Consider the following 20,068-nt stretch of genomic DNA (forward strand, 5'->3'; position numbering starts at 1 on the left):
TTTAACTTTTATGGTTGTACTTTATATTCTTATAATCAGTTTGTTATTGAATATATAAAAAGTGATTATACACGATGATATGTCATTTTTGAGCTCCATCTAATGAATATGTTTTTCTGTCTGTTCCGGGTAAGTGTTCTTTCCTGTTTGTCACTAGCATTATCCAATTTTAATTAAAAAATATGGTATTTTTCTTCAAAAGGTAAGCATTAATTTGTCAGAAATAAATGCTTTGATGAAAGAAACATATGTAAGATTGAATAAATCATTACAGTAGATACAGCTGTAGTTTTTTGTAAAGAAAAGCATGAATCTGTTACAAAGTATAAAATTCAAACATGCAATGCATTTACATTAATGGGAAATAAGGATAAACGAGGTTTTAATTGTAGTTAAAAGCTTATAAGAGCTTAATTAACGCCATTAAAATTAAACAACAATTATCCCGTTATCTTCTAATTGCGACAAACTCGATCTTCATAACTCCATTCAATCACGTTTACATTGATAGAGATCATTAGTGCTGCTATTGATATACTTAATTAACGCAAAATGATGGTAAGCACATAAAGCGCATAAGATACAATCTTACATTAATCGTCAACAGATAACAGGAGAGTTTCTACGCAATAAAACGCTTTTCAACGTCGCGATTTGATCAATAACATTATAATTACCCATCCGCGCTCGAGGCTTCGATCTAATGAAAGTGCGTTAGACTTCTTGTTTCTTTTTTCCAGTCATAAAACTAATAATCGGTGTCATTAGTTTTGAATAGCGCGAATGTTTGATGTCTCCTGTCTCTCGCAATGAGATTTATCGTCATGACTACCCGCGAAACTCGTTCAACAGAAATTCAAGGGAATTAGCGATGTATCAGTGCGTTAGCAAAGATTTTTAAAGAACAAAGAAAAAAGTAAATCGTTTGAAATAATAAAAATGAAAAGTTTCACGTATTTAACTAATAGAAAATAATCTTTAGCACCATCGCCTGCTTTTACCGCCTGCTTGTACCTATATAAATGAACGATGAAAGCAGCATCTGAATACAGTCGCGGTAATGAAACGATTCCATTCTGCAGCGATAAAAATGCGTAATTGAAGAAGCGTTTCGCTCTTCGAGAGGCAATGATTCTCTTGGAGAGCGCGGGAGATAATCGAGGGAGATAAGAGAACATCAGCATCCTACATCCTCTTGTGTTCTATAGAATTCACCTATCACCTACTTTCGGCCTCAGCAAGACGCGTCGAATATAATGCGCCCGTGACGAAAAGAATTAATAATCATAGTAATTCCCAAGGTGGAGATGGAGGTCGGTAGAATGTGCACTCGCCTCGAGGTGCGCGCGCCGAGATAAGACGAGACAGATAAAAATCCGGAATGGGGGATAGGAGGATAAGCTGGGGCACATCCGCCCCAAAAGAATGTCATATTGTCGAACGTAGGTAACGGCACGCGTTTTTGTTACCATGCGATGTTTATCGGCGTAAAGGATGAGCGTCCGCGATTATATTGATTGGCGAAAAGGAGGGAAAACTGCGTGAAAAAGAGATAATCTAAACGCACGAGTTTTTTTGCTAGCAACGTGGTGTTTAATTATGCATTAATACGATCATTACTCTCTGGTTGTTATAGCAAAGGTGCCGCCTGTCAATTTGTACGGCATCAGATATCGGATTTTATAGGCGATCATATCGTTAACAAGATCATAATCGCAATATGTTCGATTTGGTGTAAACGTATGACGTAATGGAAAAACTTGAATATATTCTAACAATCAATTCTTTTAAGTAAAAAATTTCTACCGTGTTTAGTCAGACGGGAAAGGAACGTAACAGCAACATGAGTGTTGCAAAATAATTTATATCAATTATGAATGTGTTATAATGATGTATACGGCGGCATGCAAATAGAATTATTCATGTAATAACCAAGAGATATCACATTATAATTCTGTCGAGATGCGTTTATGATATATCGCAATATACCGCGAGAATCTAAAGTGAGTTAGACGGCGCTTTTCCGCGGGTTGACGTAAGATAAATGTCACGCCGCCGCGGTGAGTTTACTTTCGTTGATTCTCACGCTGGATAGAGGCGAGCGAGCATCGTTGAAATGATTCGCGGGTCTTAACCTCAATCTCGAGTCATCGTTAAAATTGTACCATAAAAGCGAGAGAAGCAAAGAGCCGGAGGGCGAGGAGGTCAGTAGAGGTTCATCGTGGATGTATACCGTCCGAGAAATCGCGGAGACCGCCGTCGCCGCCACCGAGCGCGTTGTCTGTTACACAATACGGGTTTCTCGCGTTTAATCGCGTAATCGAAAGTATTTCTACCCTCGCCACGTCGCTCGATCGCGACCGATAATTAACCATAAATCGTTCGGACCAGTCTGATCCAATCGGGAGCTATTTCTATCGGTCGGCGTTTCACGTTTCGCTCTGATTTTCACTGATGCAACTGCTCATTCCTATGTCAATTGTCACGACAATTGTCATTATTTATTTGTTTAATTACACTAGCTACTAGTACTCATTATTAATCTTGTTATCAAAGTTTCATAATAGCAATATCTGTATAATAATGGATAATAATAATGTGATGTCAAAATGAGATAATAAAATATTTGTCAGACTCTTTTGAACATAACAATTTGATAAAAAAATAATAATAAATCTTGTGTATAAATAGTTTGGTTGTTGCGATAAAAGTTTCATTTCGTTTTTTAAGAATGAAAATAAAAAAACGTCCAGAGAAAAAGATATATATTTTTAAATCGCTTTATTTTTGTTTGCTGCGAAAAATCTCCAAGCGCGTTACTGTAAATTTCGAAGGGCTCTTACGGGCAGTACTCGAAATAATTACGGTCGGCATATTTCACCGAGGCAAAGCCCTCTTATCTTAATTACCGTCGTGCCCCGTTCGTCGTAAACGGTCCCGCTAACCCTCGCCGAGGTTTTAAGCCTGTTGTCGGAGCGCGGTGGTTGTTGCGTTGTAAATTCGTGGGGGCTCGCCTGCGTGCCCTTTACGGGCGCGCGTTCAAGTTTTAAGGTTCGCGGCACCGCTGTGGTTCGCGGACATGATTGCATTTGCATTATACATGCCGCGGCTGGTACGCAGATTTATCTGACCCTGGGGTTTATTTATCTGGAGTTATGGCAAACACACCACCGCTGACCGGCCCGAAGCTCAGCCAATAACGTATGGTAATGGACGGGGCCACGATTGACTTTTTTCCTCTCCCTCGCTCTCTCCTTCCGCCCTTTCTTCGTCTCTGTCTCTCCGTCTTCCCTTCTCGCCATCATCTAATGCTCTTATTGCAGCCGGGAATCGCGGCCTATCACAACACGAACGATCCATGAACCCTCGACCTCTTATGTTCTCCACTTTCTATCTTCTTCTAATCCGTACTTCCCTGTCTCCTTCCCTCGCTTGCTGTTTTCTTCGGTATTTCTGCACGCGCGTGTGTTTACTAGTCTCTCTTCTCTCCTCAATCTCTTTCGAAATTCTTCTCGATCAGAATCGATTTACAGCATCATCGATAACTCTCTGAATCGCAGATCCCAAGGCAAGCTGATGTTTGTATTTCTCTCGGGATAATAAATTGCCATTTTCTTTTCCTTTTAATTGAATCGTGTTAATTCCAATTTTTTATTATTTCGAATTTTTCTTTCGTTGCGAAAAGATTGTGGGAGCAGAAGTTACGGGAGGAGAGCAGAAAACACGACGCGAAACCGCGGACTCTTTCTGCATTCCGCGGTTTAGGAATGTACGGACGATCGCGCCGTAAACTGAGATAGCTCTGGAGAAGTGCCTGCTTGAGTTTAAACCGCCGGTGTCGACTACTGGATGATATACAAGGAGAGATGCCTTGTAAAGTACTGTAACATAATAGTGGACTTTCGTGCGCAAGTATTTGTACGTTTCTTACTCAGAAGATCAACGAGGATAGATAAAATGATGAATAAAAATTATCAGAAAAATCAGAAAAATAAAAACTGTAAAAATCATATCTTTTTAACACTCAAATACAAATGACGTAGATACTTTTTATCAAGCGTTTTAGATCGCGCTTTTGATCGATCGAGCCGTTTATCCGCAACGATTATTTAGACAATTACGAGGCAGCTGAGCGATTTACCGCTTTATCATTTTTTCACCTCTTTTTCTACTCTACGCGGCGTCATCAAAGAGCGCTTTTATACTTTTGACATTGTGTCGTCATTTAACGACACGATGTCGCGTAAATTTTATTACCCGCAAAATGATGATTCGCTTAGGAAAAGGACAGCTCTCTCATCAATGTAATGTTCGCCGTTCTTTTTAAAAGAACATTGATGAGTGCGCTATTGTCGGTTCACGTTAATCTGTACGAAATATAATAATTTTCGCAGAACCGTAAACAATAATGATTTCGCGCGCGTTTTGTAAAAATATGTAGCACATATAATTGCATTCATTATATAAATAAATTGTGCTATATTAATTTTTTATGGATAGATGAGTTAAATCTAACAGAATTGTATACATATAACTATATATATATAGATCTACACGAGAGATAAATCAGTTTCACACTGTTTGAAAGTTTTCATCAGCATGTTTGTTTCATTTCCATCTATGAACGAAGACACGAGTAGAAACATAATACAATGCGATATCACTTTCGAAACACACGGTACAACACGGAATAATGGACTAAACGCTAACACATACGCTCCCCGGTGACGGCGATGATGAATGCGCCGTGATTTCTCGTCGACGTGCATACGGTCCTTGAGAGAGTCCGCGGTCGTTCACAAAAGAGGAGAAGGTGCCCGCGACGGTAAAGCCGGCGTTACACGAATTCGCGTGTAGAGCCATTTCGCGAGATCAAGGAACGGGACAGCTGCACACCGAGCGGGCTTTATAAACGCTAGAGGCTGACGTAACGACGTGCTCCCACATACGTTCATACATCACGCGCGGGAGAGACTCGAGAGAAATGAATACATAAACTCACCTTTCCAATCCCTCTCGCGTGAACTGAGACAGGCCGAGCCGAGAGAGCTTCAGGTGCCACCGAAGTGAGATATTAACTGTCGTTATCTGGCGCTTCGCGCTAGATCGAACGAAAGAGCGTTTCTTTGGCGAACGAGACTTGCTGTACGATCGATTATTTTTGCCGAACCGAAAGAAGACTGTTATCGAATTTCACCTAGCTTTTGTTGGAAAATCTTCCCGCGACAATTTTATTATAAAGTATATTTCATTCTATTTTGATAATATGATTTTCGATTAGGAATCGGTTTTCTTGAAGTTATTTCAATATTTTTTTTCAATATTTATTTTGTTTAAATTTATATTTTTTCACCTAAATTTATCGTTTATGCAACTTGCTACGTACAGATGTGCAGCGTGAACTTATATCGGTTTTTCTTTCTCACACACATACACGCGGGTCCACTGACGCTAACCATCGTGCCTTATGACATTTCTCTCGCGCCCGCTATCACCCACGCCACTAAATATCATTCTATGAAAAAGACGTGATCGATGCGGCGCGTTCCTCTTTGAGTCCTTATAAAGTTCTTATGGCAACTACGAAAGCGCGCTCATGACGTTGGTGAATGCCTGTCAAAGGATGAAAAGAGTACCGGTACACCTATGTTACCGTACACGCGACATTAATGAAAGAATGGCATTTCTAGCCGTCTCGTCTCTTGATGAGGCAATTAGAAGCATTACGCACTGTACGCTTTCGCGATTTATTATTCATAACGTAATTGGAATCGTTTCGAAGTCCTTGTAATAATACCTAAGCTTATCTTTATACGTATAAATCTGAGGGAGAACAAAAAATGCAAGATTTTATCGGACGAAGATTATTTCTTTCATAAAATTATTTTGGTGATTTAATATACGCAAATCGAACTAATCGCTTGGCATTACATGCGCATCTGCCTATTATAATTCACAACGGGAGAGCCGCTCCCTGCAGGAAGTACACGCGACTCAAAGAAAGCGTGTGCCTGACGTCAGTGAATGCCTGTCATAGGATGAAAGGGATGAATACTGGTATCCCTATAAATTGCTATAGCCACAACAGGTTAAACGACAGAAAGGAATTTTACTTGGTATTATAATTCCATTATTCAGCAGAAATCGTATCACACGGATCAAAATATCTCGCTTTTCAATTCGACGTTATCAAAATTGAAGTAACGAAACGTACATAGATAATTCACAGTTTTATATTAAATATCCCTTCGTTAGCGAAATATGCCTTTATATTCGGAACTGTCAAATAAATTCGATCCAGCGAGAACGCATCTGTCGAAGATTTCATCTAAATTCGGACTTTATCATTTTAATTCTCGAGTCTCTTGGAACGCGGCGCACGACAGTCACACCCAGAGCACAATCAGAATTGACATATCTCTCAATAGCACACGTTATAGCTCGAGGGAAGCTGTGCGAGCAATAAAAAGAGACAAGGAACGGCAGTAATCTCGCGACTTCTCCGCGCTTCGACGAATATCTTAATTCCGGACGCGCGGAATACTCGTCACGGCAGTTTCTTGAAAATGCTGCCGGTGCTCCGAGCTTCGGACATTTGCATAATCTTAATAGGTATTTGCGAGAGGTATGCATCGTTTGTACATCAGGCGATATATACCGATGGCACCGCGATAGCGCGCCAGCAACGATCGAATATCGCCATTCACTTACGCACCGTCCGTAGCGATCGACCACGAGGGGACTTGAGAAATTTAATCGGGGCGATGAAATAATGACAACTCGCCAGCGCGTAAGAGGAGAAAGCCGGTATCGCTGACCGACAACGGACGTGACTCTTTTTCCCTCCATCGAAAAAGAGAAAGACGTGACCCTTCGCGTGTCGCAGATTATTATGTACTGTACCCGTAATGAGCGCGTACGCTATAGTAATACCGATGTTTTCACTTTTGATTTGGGGTATCTTCAACGCTCATTATTTTATTGGTCGTTTGTTATTTCTGTCAATTGACGAACGATAATTATCGTCAGCGGTATTATCTAATTTTTTAATAATTAAGAAATTACGTTCTCACATGAAATACAAATTTTAAATTTTAAATTTCGATGGTAAATTTCAATAAAAGTCAAGATGGTAGTGTGTCACTCAAAAAAATTCGTAGAATGTCAAAGAAAATTAGTTTTTTTCTGAAATTTATGAGCACGACTTTGTCTTGGTCTCATACAACCATAAATAAATCTCAATTCCTGATTGAGCGACTTTATCCTGATATTTTTCTCGTCTTCTTTAGAGGGGATATTAAAATTAAACCATAAATTGAAATTTATTTACAATTGATATAAGACAAAGAAAAATTCTGTATCCTGTGTACAATTGATTAGTTTAGGGAAAAAGTATTTTTTTTTATACTGATGTACTATTATCTTGCATGGCTCTTATAAACTCGCTAATTTTTTAAATTGTCTATTTAAGATACCATAAAAATTTATTTATTATATATGATTAGAAAAACCAAGAGTCGAATCCTTCATTTCGTGCTGTTAATCAATTTTTTAAATACATTATACATTATTTGCACCACCGGTTACCGCAAAACCTCTTATCCTCAGCACAACGCTTACACGTCAGTATTAGCGTGAAAAATGTTAGACCGCTGCACATACCACTTGTTCGCTGAAGGGGGCGCATGATGAAAGAGAGGAGATTTCTTTCGGTCGCGCGTTCCTCGAGGTTTCACGCACCCCTGCCTCCGTAAAAGTTCGCCATTATCTTCGCTATCGTCCCGCGGGCACGTCGAATGGAATACCGCGCTGCGGGGCGGGAGAACGCGCGCGTTTCTTCTGGTGGCGAACAGCGTGTAACACGTGGCAGTATCTTGTATCAGGGCCGCGGTTCCCCGCTGGTAGCGCGGTGTTTTCCTCTATGCACGATCGCTGCTATTCGCTTCGAACGGCGGGCCCGGCCGAAGTCGAGCGGGGACACACCGAGGATGTTGTGGGGACTTCACCCTGCATTCCCTCTTCGGTCGCTTCGTGACCCTTCCCCCTCTTTCCTCTCGTGGCATACCTACAAGAGTAGATTTCCTGCAGATAACCGCGCGGAGGTCCACCATAGGCGCGCCCACCTTCGCGTGTGTAATAATGCGGAAAATATTAGGATATTTTTCAGAATGCATAATGAGTGAGGTTTGCAAAAACAAACACAACCCTGTAAAAATTCCACGGATAAATAACGTCTTTGTAAACACATTAATATTTTAAATTTTATACGTGCACATTTATATATCTTCCGTGAATTGCAAATAATTTCGAAGGCTTAATGATATTATTTTCATACTAATGTGGGGATATTTGAAATGTCTCATCGCCATTGCATGGATAGTAATTGCACGTGCGAGTCTTATATCTTGCGCGCCTGATACTCGGGTTCACGCGAGGTCATTGCAAGGTTGCCTCGCGAGGATGTTTCCTCCCCACTTTCTTCATTTTGAACGCTCTGGTGCGCTCTTGAAACCGCTTATGCGATGCTACAGGAACGCCAAGTGAAAGAAAGCTACGAGAACTTAGATGTATGTACAACTTTTATTATTTATCCGCGTATCAGTTTTTGTATAAACTGATGTAACTCTTAAGTAACTATCCTTTTTTATGACATAAATATAAAGACAAGTAATAAATATGTAATAAAAAAATGATTAACCGATTTTACCGTTTTAACGATACGTACGAATTAGCACTCATAATTCTCAAGACTATGTTTTTCTTAAAATTAAAATGCTGATCCTTGATAAAGGCGAAAGTACAAGGTAAATCTGTCGGAAAGAGAGAATCGACTTACAGAGCCGGAATCCGTAAATAAGATATCAAGTATCAAGACGCTCATTTGTCTACCGTATCACATAAATCTAAGTTTTTGTCCCATTCGAGTGTGAAAAATATGTGTATACGAAATTAAGAGATTCGGCTAACGGAAGGGATGTATCTGTTATCTGTCAGCGAATTAATCGTTTTCAAGTGTGCATTTATCTTGTAACTCTGATAAGATTTTATTTCAAAATAAATTTTATAGCTACTTATGTTTAGCTGTGATCAAATTTTCTGTACTTTATAAATTCTAATTATAATAGCAAATTAAAATTCTTTTTATTAAAATTCTTTTTGAATAACATTTTTCTTATGAAAAGAGATCAATCTTTCTTATTAATAAATGTGTATTAATTGTTTTATCATATTATTTTAATACATGAAATAATACATATTATGATTTAATTGCGATATAGAATTCTCATGTTGGAATATCTGTTTATCTATTTTATATTTTTCGTGTTTGTTTTTATTTCGTTATTTATCAAAATAAAAATTAATACGTTTATAAGATGAAAGAGAGATTACAAATAGATCTGTCGATTTGCTGGCGGACTCAGCAATGTTAGATAACGTTTGACGTATTTCTTCGAATGCATTTCCTCGCCACAAAACCTACGTATATCTTTGATATTAATTGCAAGCGTGCCGAATCGGATGGATTTATTGGCGCCGCTTTATCGCGGGCGGTACCACTAATAGCAAGTTTACTCGTGAAGGGACTAGCGCGCCGTGGACAAGAATTTATCAGAAGTGTAGCCAATAACAGAAAGCGATCGATTGCGGGCAACGTACGGAGGCGGCAATTTGTATGCAGTCGATAATAATGTATATCCACCTACGTGATCCTTTCCTTGAATGCGATCTCCTCTACCGATGAGTTCGCATCATATTGTAAAGAAGAGAAACGAGTGAAAAAAAAAACATTTACTCTGTTTATTCCGACTCGCAGTATTCGTGTTTTCATTCAACTTTTGCGGAAAACGATAAACATATAATTTCATTCATGCATCCAGAGGATTCCTTTACTTTTTAATGACGCCGTTATAGGCCTACTTGCATAATGAGCCGTGCAACTGTAATCCACCTTGGAACGAATCGTAGAAGCAAGCCACACGGCTATTTCACAGATTTTTATTTCCATCCTCCGGTCTGTACATATATATATAATGGTTCGTTGAGTAAAACGTAAAGGTTTAACGAGCGGCATCGTAAAGCTAATTGAAGATGTTGCAAATCGCGAGTGTCGTACGGCTGGACCATTTCGCGGGAGATGAGCCAGAACTCGAAAAATTTTCTGGCATTACTTTTCCTTCCGTTTCTATTGAATATCTCTACGAACTCTCAACGATAGCATCACGTGATTTTACGCTTAAAAATATACGTAATATCCGTTATAATTTTAATAATAAACTATACAATATATATAATAAAATAAATGAAAAATATTACACACACACACAGAGTTTCAGAAATTGTAGTTTACATACTCCAGAAAAATTATTTTCTCCTTGGTTAATCGGCCGTGTGGCTTTTTATTATTGCGCTGCGTGAACGCACACGCACGCGCTCGTATCCGCTTGACCCTGAACTTTCTAAGCTAATTTGAATTCTCGACTGATGCCTGTAGGTGTGCTCTGATCTCTCATAACGACCTCGTCTTGTTACTTCCGGTGAAAATTCGCTCTTGATTCATCCACGAGTCGTGAAAGTTTAATCCGGGACGCATTATGTGACATGAAAAATCGCAATAATAAACTAAATATTTCTTTAAATATGAGAACCGTGATATTTTTCTTCTACTTTGTTATCTGTTATATTGAAATATAATAACGTTATTCAGCTATATTTGTAATATTATTCAGGGCAGTGTCGGTGAAAATTTTGGAATAACTCGAGGCTGCATATTCCGAGAAATCTATAAAACGGCCCACGCGAGCGGAATAAATTGTTGTCGAAGCAGACTCGATCGCGCGCGGAACAATCGGAGAAAGTATCGCGCACGGTTGCAAAAAGAAAAAGAAAAGAACTCGCGAAAGGTCGATTCGATAACGAGATCTCGATACCGCATTATGCAGTGCGGTCGCGTGGAGCGTTGATACCGCTACTTTCTCTACTGAATGACCATAGTCGTAAGGTCGCGTCTCGTTCTTAGCATATTTATATGTACAATGTCGTAGTTAAATGTCAGTATGTGCAAAACTATTTTTCATCTAGTTAAAATTAATTAAAATTCCGAATATTATTCACACTATTATAGTTAAAGAAAAATTTGGATTCCTCGATTTCATATTTTTATCTCCACGTTTAGAAGAAATTAAATCGATATGATTAAATCAGTGAGAATTAATTGATCTAGATCTGCGAGAGTCATACCGTTATCACCATGTGCTGCGTTGGACAATGTCGCGTTCCAAGGGCAGTGCCAAACGCATTGCTTATGCTCGCATCGACTTTCCTTAATCGTCTTTTCCACGCGCCAAGTAGGATGGCGCCGCTTCGTATCGTCCTCGTTATCCCCCCTTCGATTTTCATCGCGGAAACATCGGCGCTCGGTATCGGGGCGAGCTTGGCTCCAGGTTGTTTTCTGTTCCAGCTCGTTTCAGCTCGCTCGTTCCGTGAGATTCGCGGGCGACCGGGAGGAGAGATGAGGTCCCCGAGGGATATAAAGACGAGCACCGTGGTTGAGCAACGTGGCTTCATTACCGGGAAACCTGTTAGTTATGCTAATATCGACTTACAAACCCTTCATTATGGCTGATGAGCAATTAATACGCCTGCCTGCCCCTTGCCCGGGAATGCTAATGCACTCTCAATGTCTCTCAATTACATAGCGACGTTCTCCACGTAGTTGCCGATCGAGATTGATCGGAGATTTTCTCTTTTATATATACATATACATATTTATGCAACCTAAAGTAAAATGATACATTCCGAGAGATAAGCGCGACCTTGCTAGTTTTCAGACATCGCGCGTTAAAATACTGACGAGAGTAACGAGGAGAAAATTCGCGCAGGAAACACAAGATACCTCTATATACGAGGTCGTGCAATAAAGTGGGTGCGGTCGGTGTTATTGCACGAGTTCCCCGATGTAGTAAAACGAAGAAAAGGGCACACTTCAGTAACAAACTCAAGATAGCAATAATAATCAATCGTCATACCTTTCAACGGTTTCATTAAAATATGCAAGTTTATCTATATATAATCCTCGACTCATCATCTAAAAGAGGGACAGTGCGCGTATCGTGCAACATGCACGAAACAAATATAAAAAAGAGACGCGATCAATGATGCTCGCTGGAATCGGAGCAAATGGCAGACGCGATAGGTAGATAGATACGTTCGCGAAGACGACGAAAGAACGGAGAAAATTCTTCGCCGCAGGAAGAACGAGGACGCGATGGTTGGAGAAAGGAGGGAGCTCGCAACGGGGGGATGTTGATCTGGTTAGGCCGGTGCCAGCGAACGCGCCGGTTAGGTTGACCGGTCGCCGTCGCCGGCGAGAGAGGCGCGCGACGACCTCGACAAGGCGTGGCGGGTCACCGGTCCTCGTTCGTTCTTGCACAGTGGCGCAGTGTCTGATAGATTTCCCTCGACTTTCAAAGCTTCTTTTTTTATTATTAACTAATTGTAAGTATGCGGCTCAAAATTATTTTGTTTTATTTCCGCGAAGCAGATTTTATTATCCAATAATAAGCAAGGTATACGTAAATTTATATTATATTTGACAAAAACAATCTAAAAAAAGTGTTAATAAAATTTAGTTAAATTTTCTTGTTCTATTTTCAGCATATAAATACTATTTCAGCGATTAATAATACAGTTTATATTATGTTATTAGCCTAATATATGTAAAATAAAATATGAATATTTTACACATAGACATTAAATATATAGCTAAAACATTCTTTTAACAATAATAGAATATATTATATAAATTATTATTGATACTTTGAGATAGAGACATTTTACTTAGAAAAATTATTTCCAAATTGATCAGAGAATCAGCTCTTAAAAGATTGTACGGTTTTAGGACACTGTATAATTATACATTATACAATCAACACGGTCACAATTATATAACTTTACATAGATTATATATTTTTTAATATTTTCTCTGTCTCTCTCTCTCTCTCTCTCTCTCTCTTTCTCTAATATTATTACATTTTCACATTTTATGATTATATCCGCTCTTTATACTACAATGTAATTTTTAACTACGTAAATTATGTAATTAACATCGGCCGATTTATGAAGATGCCTCGGGAAACAATATCCACATTTGTTGATCGATTCCAGCATCATCGGTGTAACCCTTCGCCCTTATCATATGATCGATCCGGGCACTTTGTTGGCACCAGCGGCATCATTCTTTCTCACGGAACAATTTCGCACGAGTTGTGCGATGGAACGAAAACACGTGCATGGAATTTCTAGTCTGCAAGTACGCCAACGCAAATTCTCAACCTCAGATTCGTCCCCGTGTAGAATTTTGCTTGCTCGCGCGAGCACTGTGTCCTTCGCGCGCGAACGTTGCTTTTCCATATAAGGGGTACCTCCGCGCGAAAGCAACAGTCGAGAAGAGGGGGAGGGAGATTTCGACCGGATAGTAGCGGCTGACAAACGTTACAACAACGTTCTTATTGAATTAAATCCTTCATTCCTCGTGTCGAACGAGTTTCATTCGGCGGCAACGCAACATAATGTTGCGCCAACGATGCGTAGATGAGATATATAACATATAATTCAACGTTAAAAGAATAATGGGGTAGAGTTTAAGCACAATACAGCGAGGTATTATAATTTCCATAAGTTGTACACACAACAGAGCGATGAATAGGTCGGAACAATAGTAAGTACTAATCTAGCCCTTAATTGGTAATTCTTTTCTATTCTGATGGAAAGAGCAAATATCTCTGAATAAGAGTCTAGTTTTACAGTAAATAATAATTAACTTAACATTTGAATAAAATAGCTTGATACATCAAGTCGATCATAATTCTTATGATGAAGCAATAATATTCATGAAAATACACTTTCATTAGTAGTGTGATTATAATAATTAAGAAAGACATGACGTAAAAGTTATACACAGATGCTAGCTGTCTCTGACAGAACAAGCTATTCTCAAACATTGCTTGTATTTAACTTATCATTTCGTAGCATGACAGATGCAATAACGATTGAAAAAGTCAGAAGCAACGATGGAATAGACGCGACTTTTATGGCAAAACTATTGGAAGCTCTCTCTTGTCTTAGACTGATGTTACATGACATAATGATATAACACTGTTGAATAATTTAAAAAAAATACTTTATGTACCACCATTTTCCTTCCTCATAAATATTGTTTCGCCATCATGCTGCAGACGGTGTAGACAAGTTTTAATGAAATTGTGCCTCCTTCACAATAACGCAAAATGTCAACAAGTTATTTATGCTTAATCTATCGTAACGCATATTGCTAATACCAATTTGTGGTAATATAATCAATAAAGCAACTGCAGAGATAAATGAAATGACATATATTATTTTATCATTTGATTCGGTATTCTAATTAATTATAAATTTATTACCTATTTTTTTCGAATAATATCAGCGATCTGTTTTTTTAGCATTTAATTGAAAATAATTAAGGTAATAATTCAGAATTATTACTATAATCATTACAATTTAGTATTATTACTGAGACTTATCTCTCTCTTTCTCTCTCTGTAATTGCAGAGGCTTGATATCAGGGCAAAAATTTATGTATCGACTTGCGCACCTGTGAAAAATCAACCAAGCAATCGACGGGAACGAATTTTTTTCAGGCTCGTTGCGTGTAGTTTAACGTGACATGGTTCCGACTGAATGATCTTCTTAAGTTGTAACCGCGACACTGAGATTCCTCGAGTCGGGCAAAAAAAAGGCGTTATTTTTCGAGGATTTCTTCCCAGGTCACAATCGAATATAATCTTGTAAAATTTTCTCGATACATTTCTTTATTTTGAGACTAACATTTGCTTGTAATGAATTTATATTATTTTATCGATGACACAACTTTACAAACCTTTCTATAGCAACGCATTTCATTAATGTAGAATAAAGATCGAAATAAATTGTATCCATTATGATGAATTCAAATAACTAATTGTAAGTAATTCCCAATGAGAGAGTATATCTCGAAAAATAAATAGAGTTTATTATATTTGAAGAAAAAAGGGGCGCAAGAGACACGAGTTGCACAATAAATATCACAAGTCGCAACGTGCATTTATACACGAACATTTCTATGTTCACCAATTTAAATTCCGCTTAACGCCTCTTGGCCCGAAGGGAGCACATCTGATAAGCCTACGCGCATAATTTTCAGACTGGGGGAACCCCTCGCACCTCCGTTTCGCGGGATGCAGTGACGCGCGAATAATTTAATAACACATGCTCCCGAGCCGACATATCTTCGCGAGCCTTCTCGTACTCGCGGCACGGATGAGTACACGAACAGGGGCAAGGGGGGAGAAAGGAGGCCCTAACATCGTGTTTGTGGAAGGTATAATTGATGCAGGACCCAGCCGGAGATCGCGTTTGCCCTTAAGAGTTTGGAACTGGGTGGAGAAAATATAGGTTGTCTTCGTTATACCCAGCCTTTTGGTACGCGGCCTCGGTCGCCCGCGGTGCAACACGAGGATGATATATTTGCTGCAACTGCAGCTGCACCAGGTCCGCGCGGGTCGAACGACGATGGCCGTACCGCGTCGGTCGTTTCGTGAGATTTCTGAATTGCTCGCCTCGTGCTTGCTTTTTCACCTCGCGAGAACAATGAGGCGTGCTCCTCGTCAAACCGTGGGTGGACGCGTTTTTTTTAATGTATGCACTCACTGAACGCGTCGAGTTCATAAGTCATCTTCGGTTCTCGCTTTATCTCTGTTCCCTTTAAAATGTAAAATTAATTGTGTGTTTAAATCTAAAAGAGAATTACACTAGCGACGTTTATATAATAACGCGAATGCTTGATTACAAACAGAATCCACGTAATTTTATAACAATTTACGTTATGATTAAGATTATATATAGGGATTAAAAAAATTATACGATAAAGATGTGGAATTACTTTTCACGATTAATTATTTATAAAGATCCGAGATTTTTTTTGCGTTGGACGAAGCTCGGCGGAAACAATTTCTTGCGCATTGTGTGAACGACTTAACTAATTAGCGTTTTACGCGAAGCGACCGTGAAGAGGCGGCTATTCTCGCGTGGCTGACTCGTACCGTTAGAACCGCGAACCCATCGAGAATCCGAAACGGTATGGAGCCTATTTACCATAATCAATGACTATGCATTTTAGCATCGGCGATTATACAAATCTCATTGTTATCGCGAGATCCTTGGGTTTGCTTAACAATATAGATTCCTGTTGTGCGATAAATTGTCTTGATATTTCTTTACGCGATGCATACATAGATAAATAGTAAACTAGAAGAGCTACTTGGCGAAACGGTCAGTAAATACACCCGTTACATTCCAAGTGTTCATGACGCATATTATTGCCAATTGAATAGGAGTGTTGAGAAAAAAATTAATTAATCCACGAAATTAAAAGAAAGCTATATAAGTTATTTATATTGTCAGCACAATTACATATATAAAACTCTGCATTATATAAACTTCATTTATTCAAGACTACTACATACACGGCGAATTAATTTATTTTTGTATTACTTGGGCATTCAGATGCTTGAGATAATTAAGAAATAAATCCCTCTCATTTATAAGACGTTCCAATATAGTCGGGATCGATCGTCGGAACGCTCGAATGTACAGCTCGAGAGCATGGAGATCGACAAACGCTCCCTTTAATGACAAATAACCCTCGCACTTACCCTCGGCAAGCCGGCCAATTGAACGCTATCTTCGCGAGAGAAGAGGGAGAGAGAGGGAGAGAGAGAAAGAGAGAGAAAGAGAGAGAAAGAGACCTGAATGCCCAGCGGCATGAATGCACGGCCTCGATCCTCCACGTCGATCCCGGTCCCCACCTTCGGCGAGGAGCCGGCATGCGCGAGGAAGGAGACCGGTCTGCCGTTGCGTGCGCGACTCGCATTACGGCGTTGAATATTTCATTCATAAGCGGGCCGGAGCAATTACCGTATTCCACGAACATGCGGAGCGCAGGGATACGTTGGCGATCGCGCTTACGTACAGGCAGGCATTGCACCCCGCGGTCGTTGCAGCTGCTATTACGAGAGACGTGGCGGCAATCCGGTGTGGTGAATGAAACGCGTCCGCACTCTCCTTTTGCCTTCCTTCTCTTTTGTTTTCCTCGCCTCCTTCCGTTTTGCCCTTCCCCTTCGCGTTTCTTTTTCCTCCCCTTCCGTCTTATTCTTCTCTTATTCTCTTCGCTCGTCGTTTCTCGTCAGATCGATTGACTTTTTGCATGCCGACGCAGATGACGGCTTGTCCTCCTGCCGATCGTGTTTTCGCGCGAGACGAATTTGCGGGATTTTGCACAGCTGCCGCTGAGGTGAATTGTCGGTGCGTGCGTCGTATATACACGCCGTACATGGTAAACCGAGGAATACAGTAGTAGCGTTAACGAACAAGCGATCCGCAATCGGAATTTAAATGCCGCGAATTCCAGTAATAACCCTATACCATGATGCCGTTAATTTTATCGCTCACGATTTAATGACCGTGACGGAGACACGTGTATGTACAGCATTGATGGAAAAAATTTAAGTTTCAATTTTTAATATATTTTTATGATAGAATTAAGGTATTTCTATTTAGAGATCACATGCAGCGGATTAATGTAATATAAAAAAATTAATCTTTCATTTAACACATACATAAACAATTTTCTATTCCGTGCTATTAAAATGATTTGATCAGATATGAAAATTCATTTCACATATCTCAAAGTATACTGTTAATAACACGCTACTACAATTTCTGCTTGCAGAACTTCCGGGAGCATCGTATAGACGGTGCCGCGCTGCCGTTACTCTCGGAGAACCACCTGACGGGTACGATGGGTATGAAACTCGGTCCAGCCTTAAAGCTGCGCATAATGCTAGCTCGGAAGATCGGTGCCTGCACGGTTTGCTTGCACTGTGCCCATTGCCATCAGACACCGCTACCGGCGCTCAGCACGGCGGGCACGGCCGCGGCGGTGACGCAACAGCAACAACAGCAACCGCAGCAACAGCAGCAGCAACAGACGCCGGGCCGACGACCTAGCAGCACCGGAAACTGACAAACAATGGCGGAGACTCCCCCACTGGGGTCCGAAACGGTAGCGGTTGTCGTGACACCACCGTCGCCATCTCCGGACCTGAATCGGGCCCTCAGGATAGAACGGCGCGTACCCCGTCCGGTACGTAAGCCAGAAGTCGTCTTTAAAAAGCCTATCAAACAGTGACAAGAAATTAAAGACGATTTCGTATATTGGAGAAAGTGGAGACTCCGCCTGTTGTCAGTAATCAAGAACTCGGAAGGTCTTTTAGGTAGGAGAATTCAGACTGTGAAGTTTAGCCGAGACTAGACCGTTAGGAAATGAGAGAGAGAGAAAGAGAGAGAGAGAGAGAGGAGAGACTTTGACATAAAACGAATGAAGTTTAGGTACTCAAGAATAGGGATTTTTAGCGTTTTGTCGAACGTCGGCATAATCTAAAATTAAAAACTATAGAGACCTGAAGGACTGTAGATTAGTGAAATTGAACACTATAACTGCGACGACAAATTATGTAGGACTAGGACGACACAAAACGATAGAGGCATGTATTTCTGTATGGAAATTACGTGCAGTAAAATTGAACGCGCGCGACAAAAGAGTGAGATGATATCAATCCTCTTAACATTTTTTTTTTAATAATTTAACTGAATGAATGACATTTAAATAGCTAAAGAGAAAAATATTTTCTAAAACTGTATAAAAGCGAAACTATTACCTAATTATAATTGCGAGGAGAGAAGTTTAACTGAATCACGATCGTATACATATCGTTATGAAAATAAATTTATGTATAATAACTATAGGATATATTAACGAAATGGCAACGATTTCTGAAATTGAACGTATTTGTTAGTAAAAATAGAATATAGTTCGAAGGACCTACGGGGAATAATTCGAAATTTAAGATTCTATTTTTATTTCCGTTTTTGAATCTGTATTAAATTCAAAAGAAATTATAATTGATAGATAAAACATTATAAATAATGAATATTTATTGTTTTTATATATTTGAAAGATACAGAAATTATGAAAGTAAAATTTTCAAATAAAATTACAATGGCACAAAATTTTGATAGAACGATGTGTTGTATGTAGGAAGATTTACAAAAAGATAATTATAAATCTTATACAACTTATTGTGATCTATATAATGGATTCAGTACTTAAATAGTACATTTCGTAAGGTAAGAAATAGAGAATTAGGATTATATGCCGAATAAGTAATTCACTTTTATATTAGCTTTGCTAATATAATAGATTGTCTTCCACTATATGACAATCAATGCACGACAAAAAAGATATTGGACATATATTTATTTAAACTCTTCTATTTAAATATTTTATATGAAATAAAATTTTGTCCGCCTTAATGGAGAGATTGCAATTGCTAAATTATACAATAAAATTACTTATTTTTCTTTCGAAAACTTTCGAAATTTATTTATTGCAATTAAAATAAAATCAATTTTTTTGACGATTTTGTTTTTTTTGATAAAATTACAATTTCTTCGAACTAAATATATTGTTTTTATTTCTAGATAAAATAAAAAATAATAACAATTGGAGCAGCAGTTTCCGAAAAAAAGAAATATAAAAATAAAAAAATTTTATAAAAGAGCATTTTAAAAATTCTAACACTATTATATATAAAAGATTTTTTTTTAAGTTTTTGAACATAAAAATTTTATTTTATGTAACTCAAAATATTAGGAAATTATCAATTTTTTTTACTAAATAAAAGAAATTTTGATATTTTTAATTATTTTTAAATGCACTCTTTTCCCTTTAAATTCAAACATAATATATAACTAAATACACCACATAAATAAATTTCTAAAGTTTTGTCATTTATTTCTACTTAAAAATGTTTTTAAAATATTTATTTGGAACGCGCGTGTTCTAAAAAGAAACACTAAAAAGAAGATTTTACGTTTTTCTTACGATAAATATATTAAGATTGGTTATGTTCATTAAATTGTAATCGATAAG

General features: G+C 38.7%; 1 protein-coding gene across 15 annotated transcripts in view; it reads left to right on the forward strand.

Moving 5' to 3' along the window:
- The window catches only part of LOC140676016 (uncharacterized), a 227,913-nt gene extending 208,428 nt beyond the window's left edge, over nt 1–19,485 (forward strand). For 13 of the 15 annotated variants that reach the window (XM_072910599.1, XM_072910603.1, XM_072910604.1 and 10 more), the window contains one exon: nt 17,807–19,484. In XM_072910599.1, the coding sequence (XP_072766700.1) occupies nt 17,807–18,100 (294 nt within the window). In that variant the 3' untranslated portion in view covers nt 18,101–19,484. Of the gene's footprint in view, nt 1–17,806 lie in introns of all 15 variants that reach the window. The other 2 variants (XM_072910597.1, XM_072910598.1) reach the window with 1 other exon arrangement.
- The last annotated feature ends 583 nt before the right edge of the window (nt 19,486–20,068 follow it).

This window comes from Anoplolepis gracilipes, chromosome 2 (genome assembly GCF_047496725.1).
Source record: "Anoplolepis gracilipes chromosome 2, ASM4749672v1, whole genome shotgun sequence".
In the NCBI taxonomy this organism is placed as follows: Eukaryota; Metazoa; Arthropoda; class Insecta; order Hymenoptera; family Formicidae; genus Anoplolepis; species Anoplolepis gracilipes.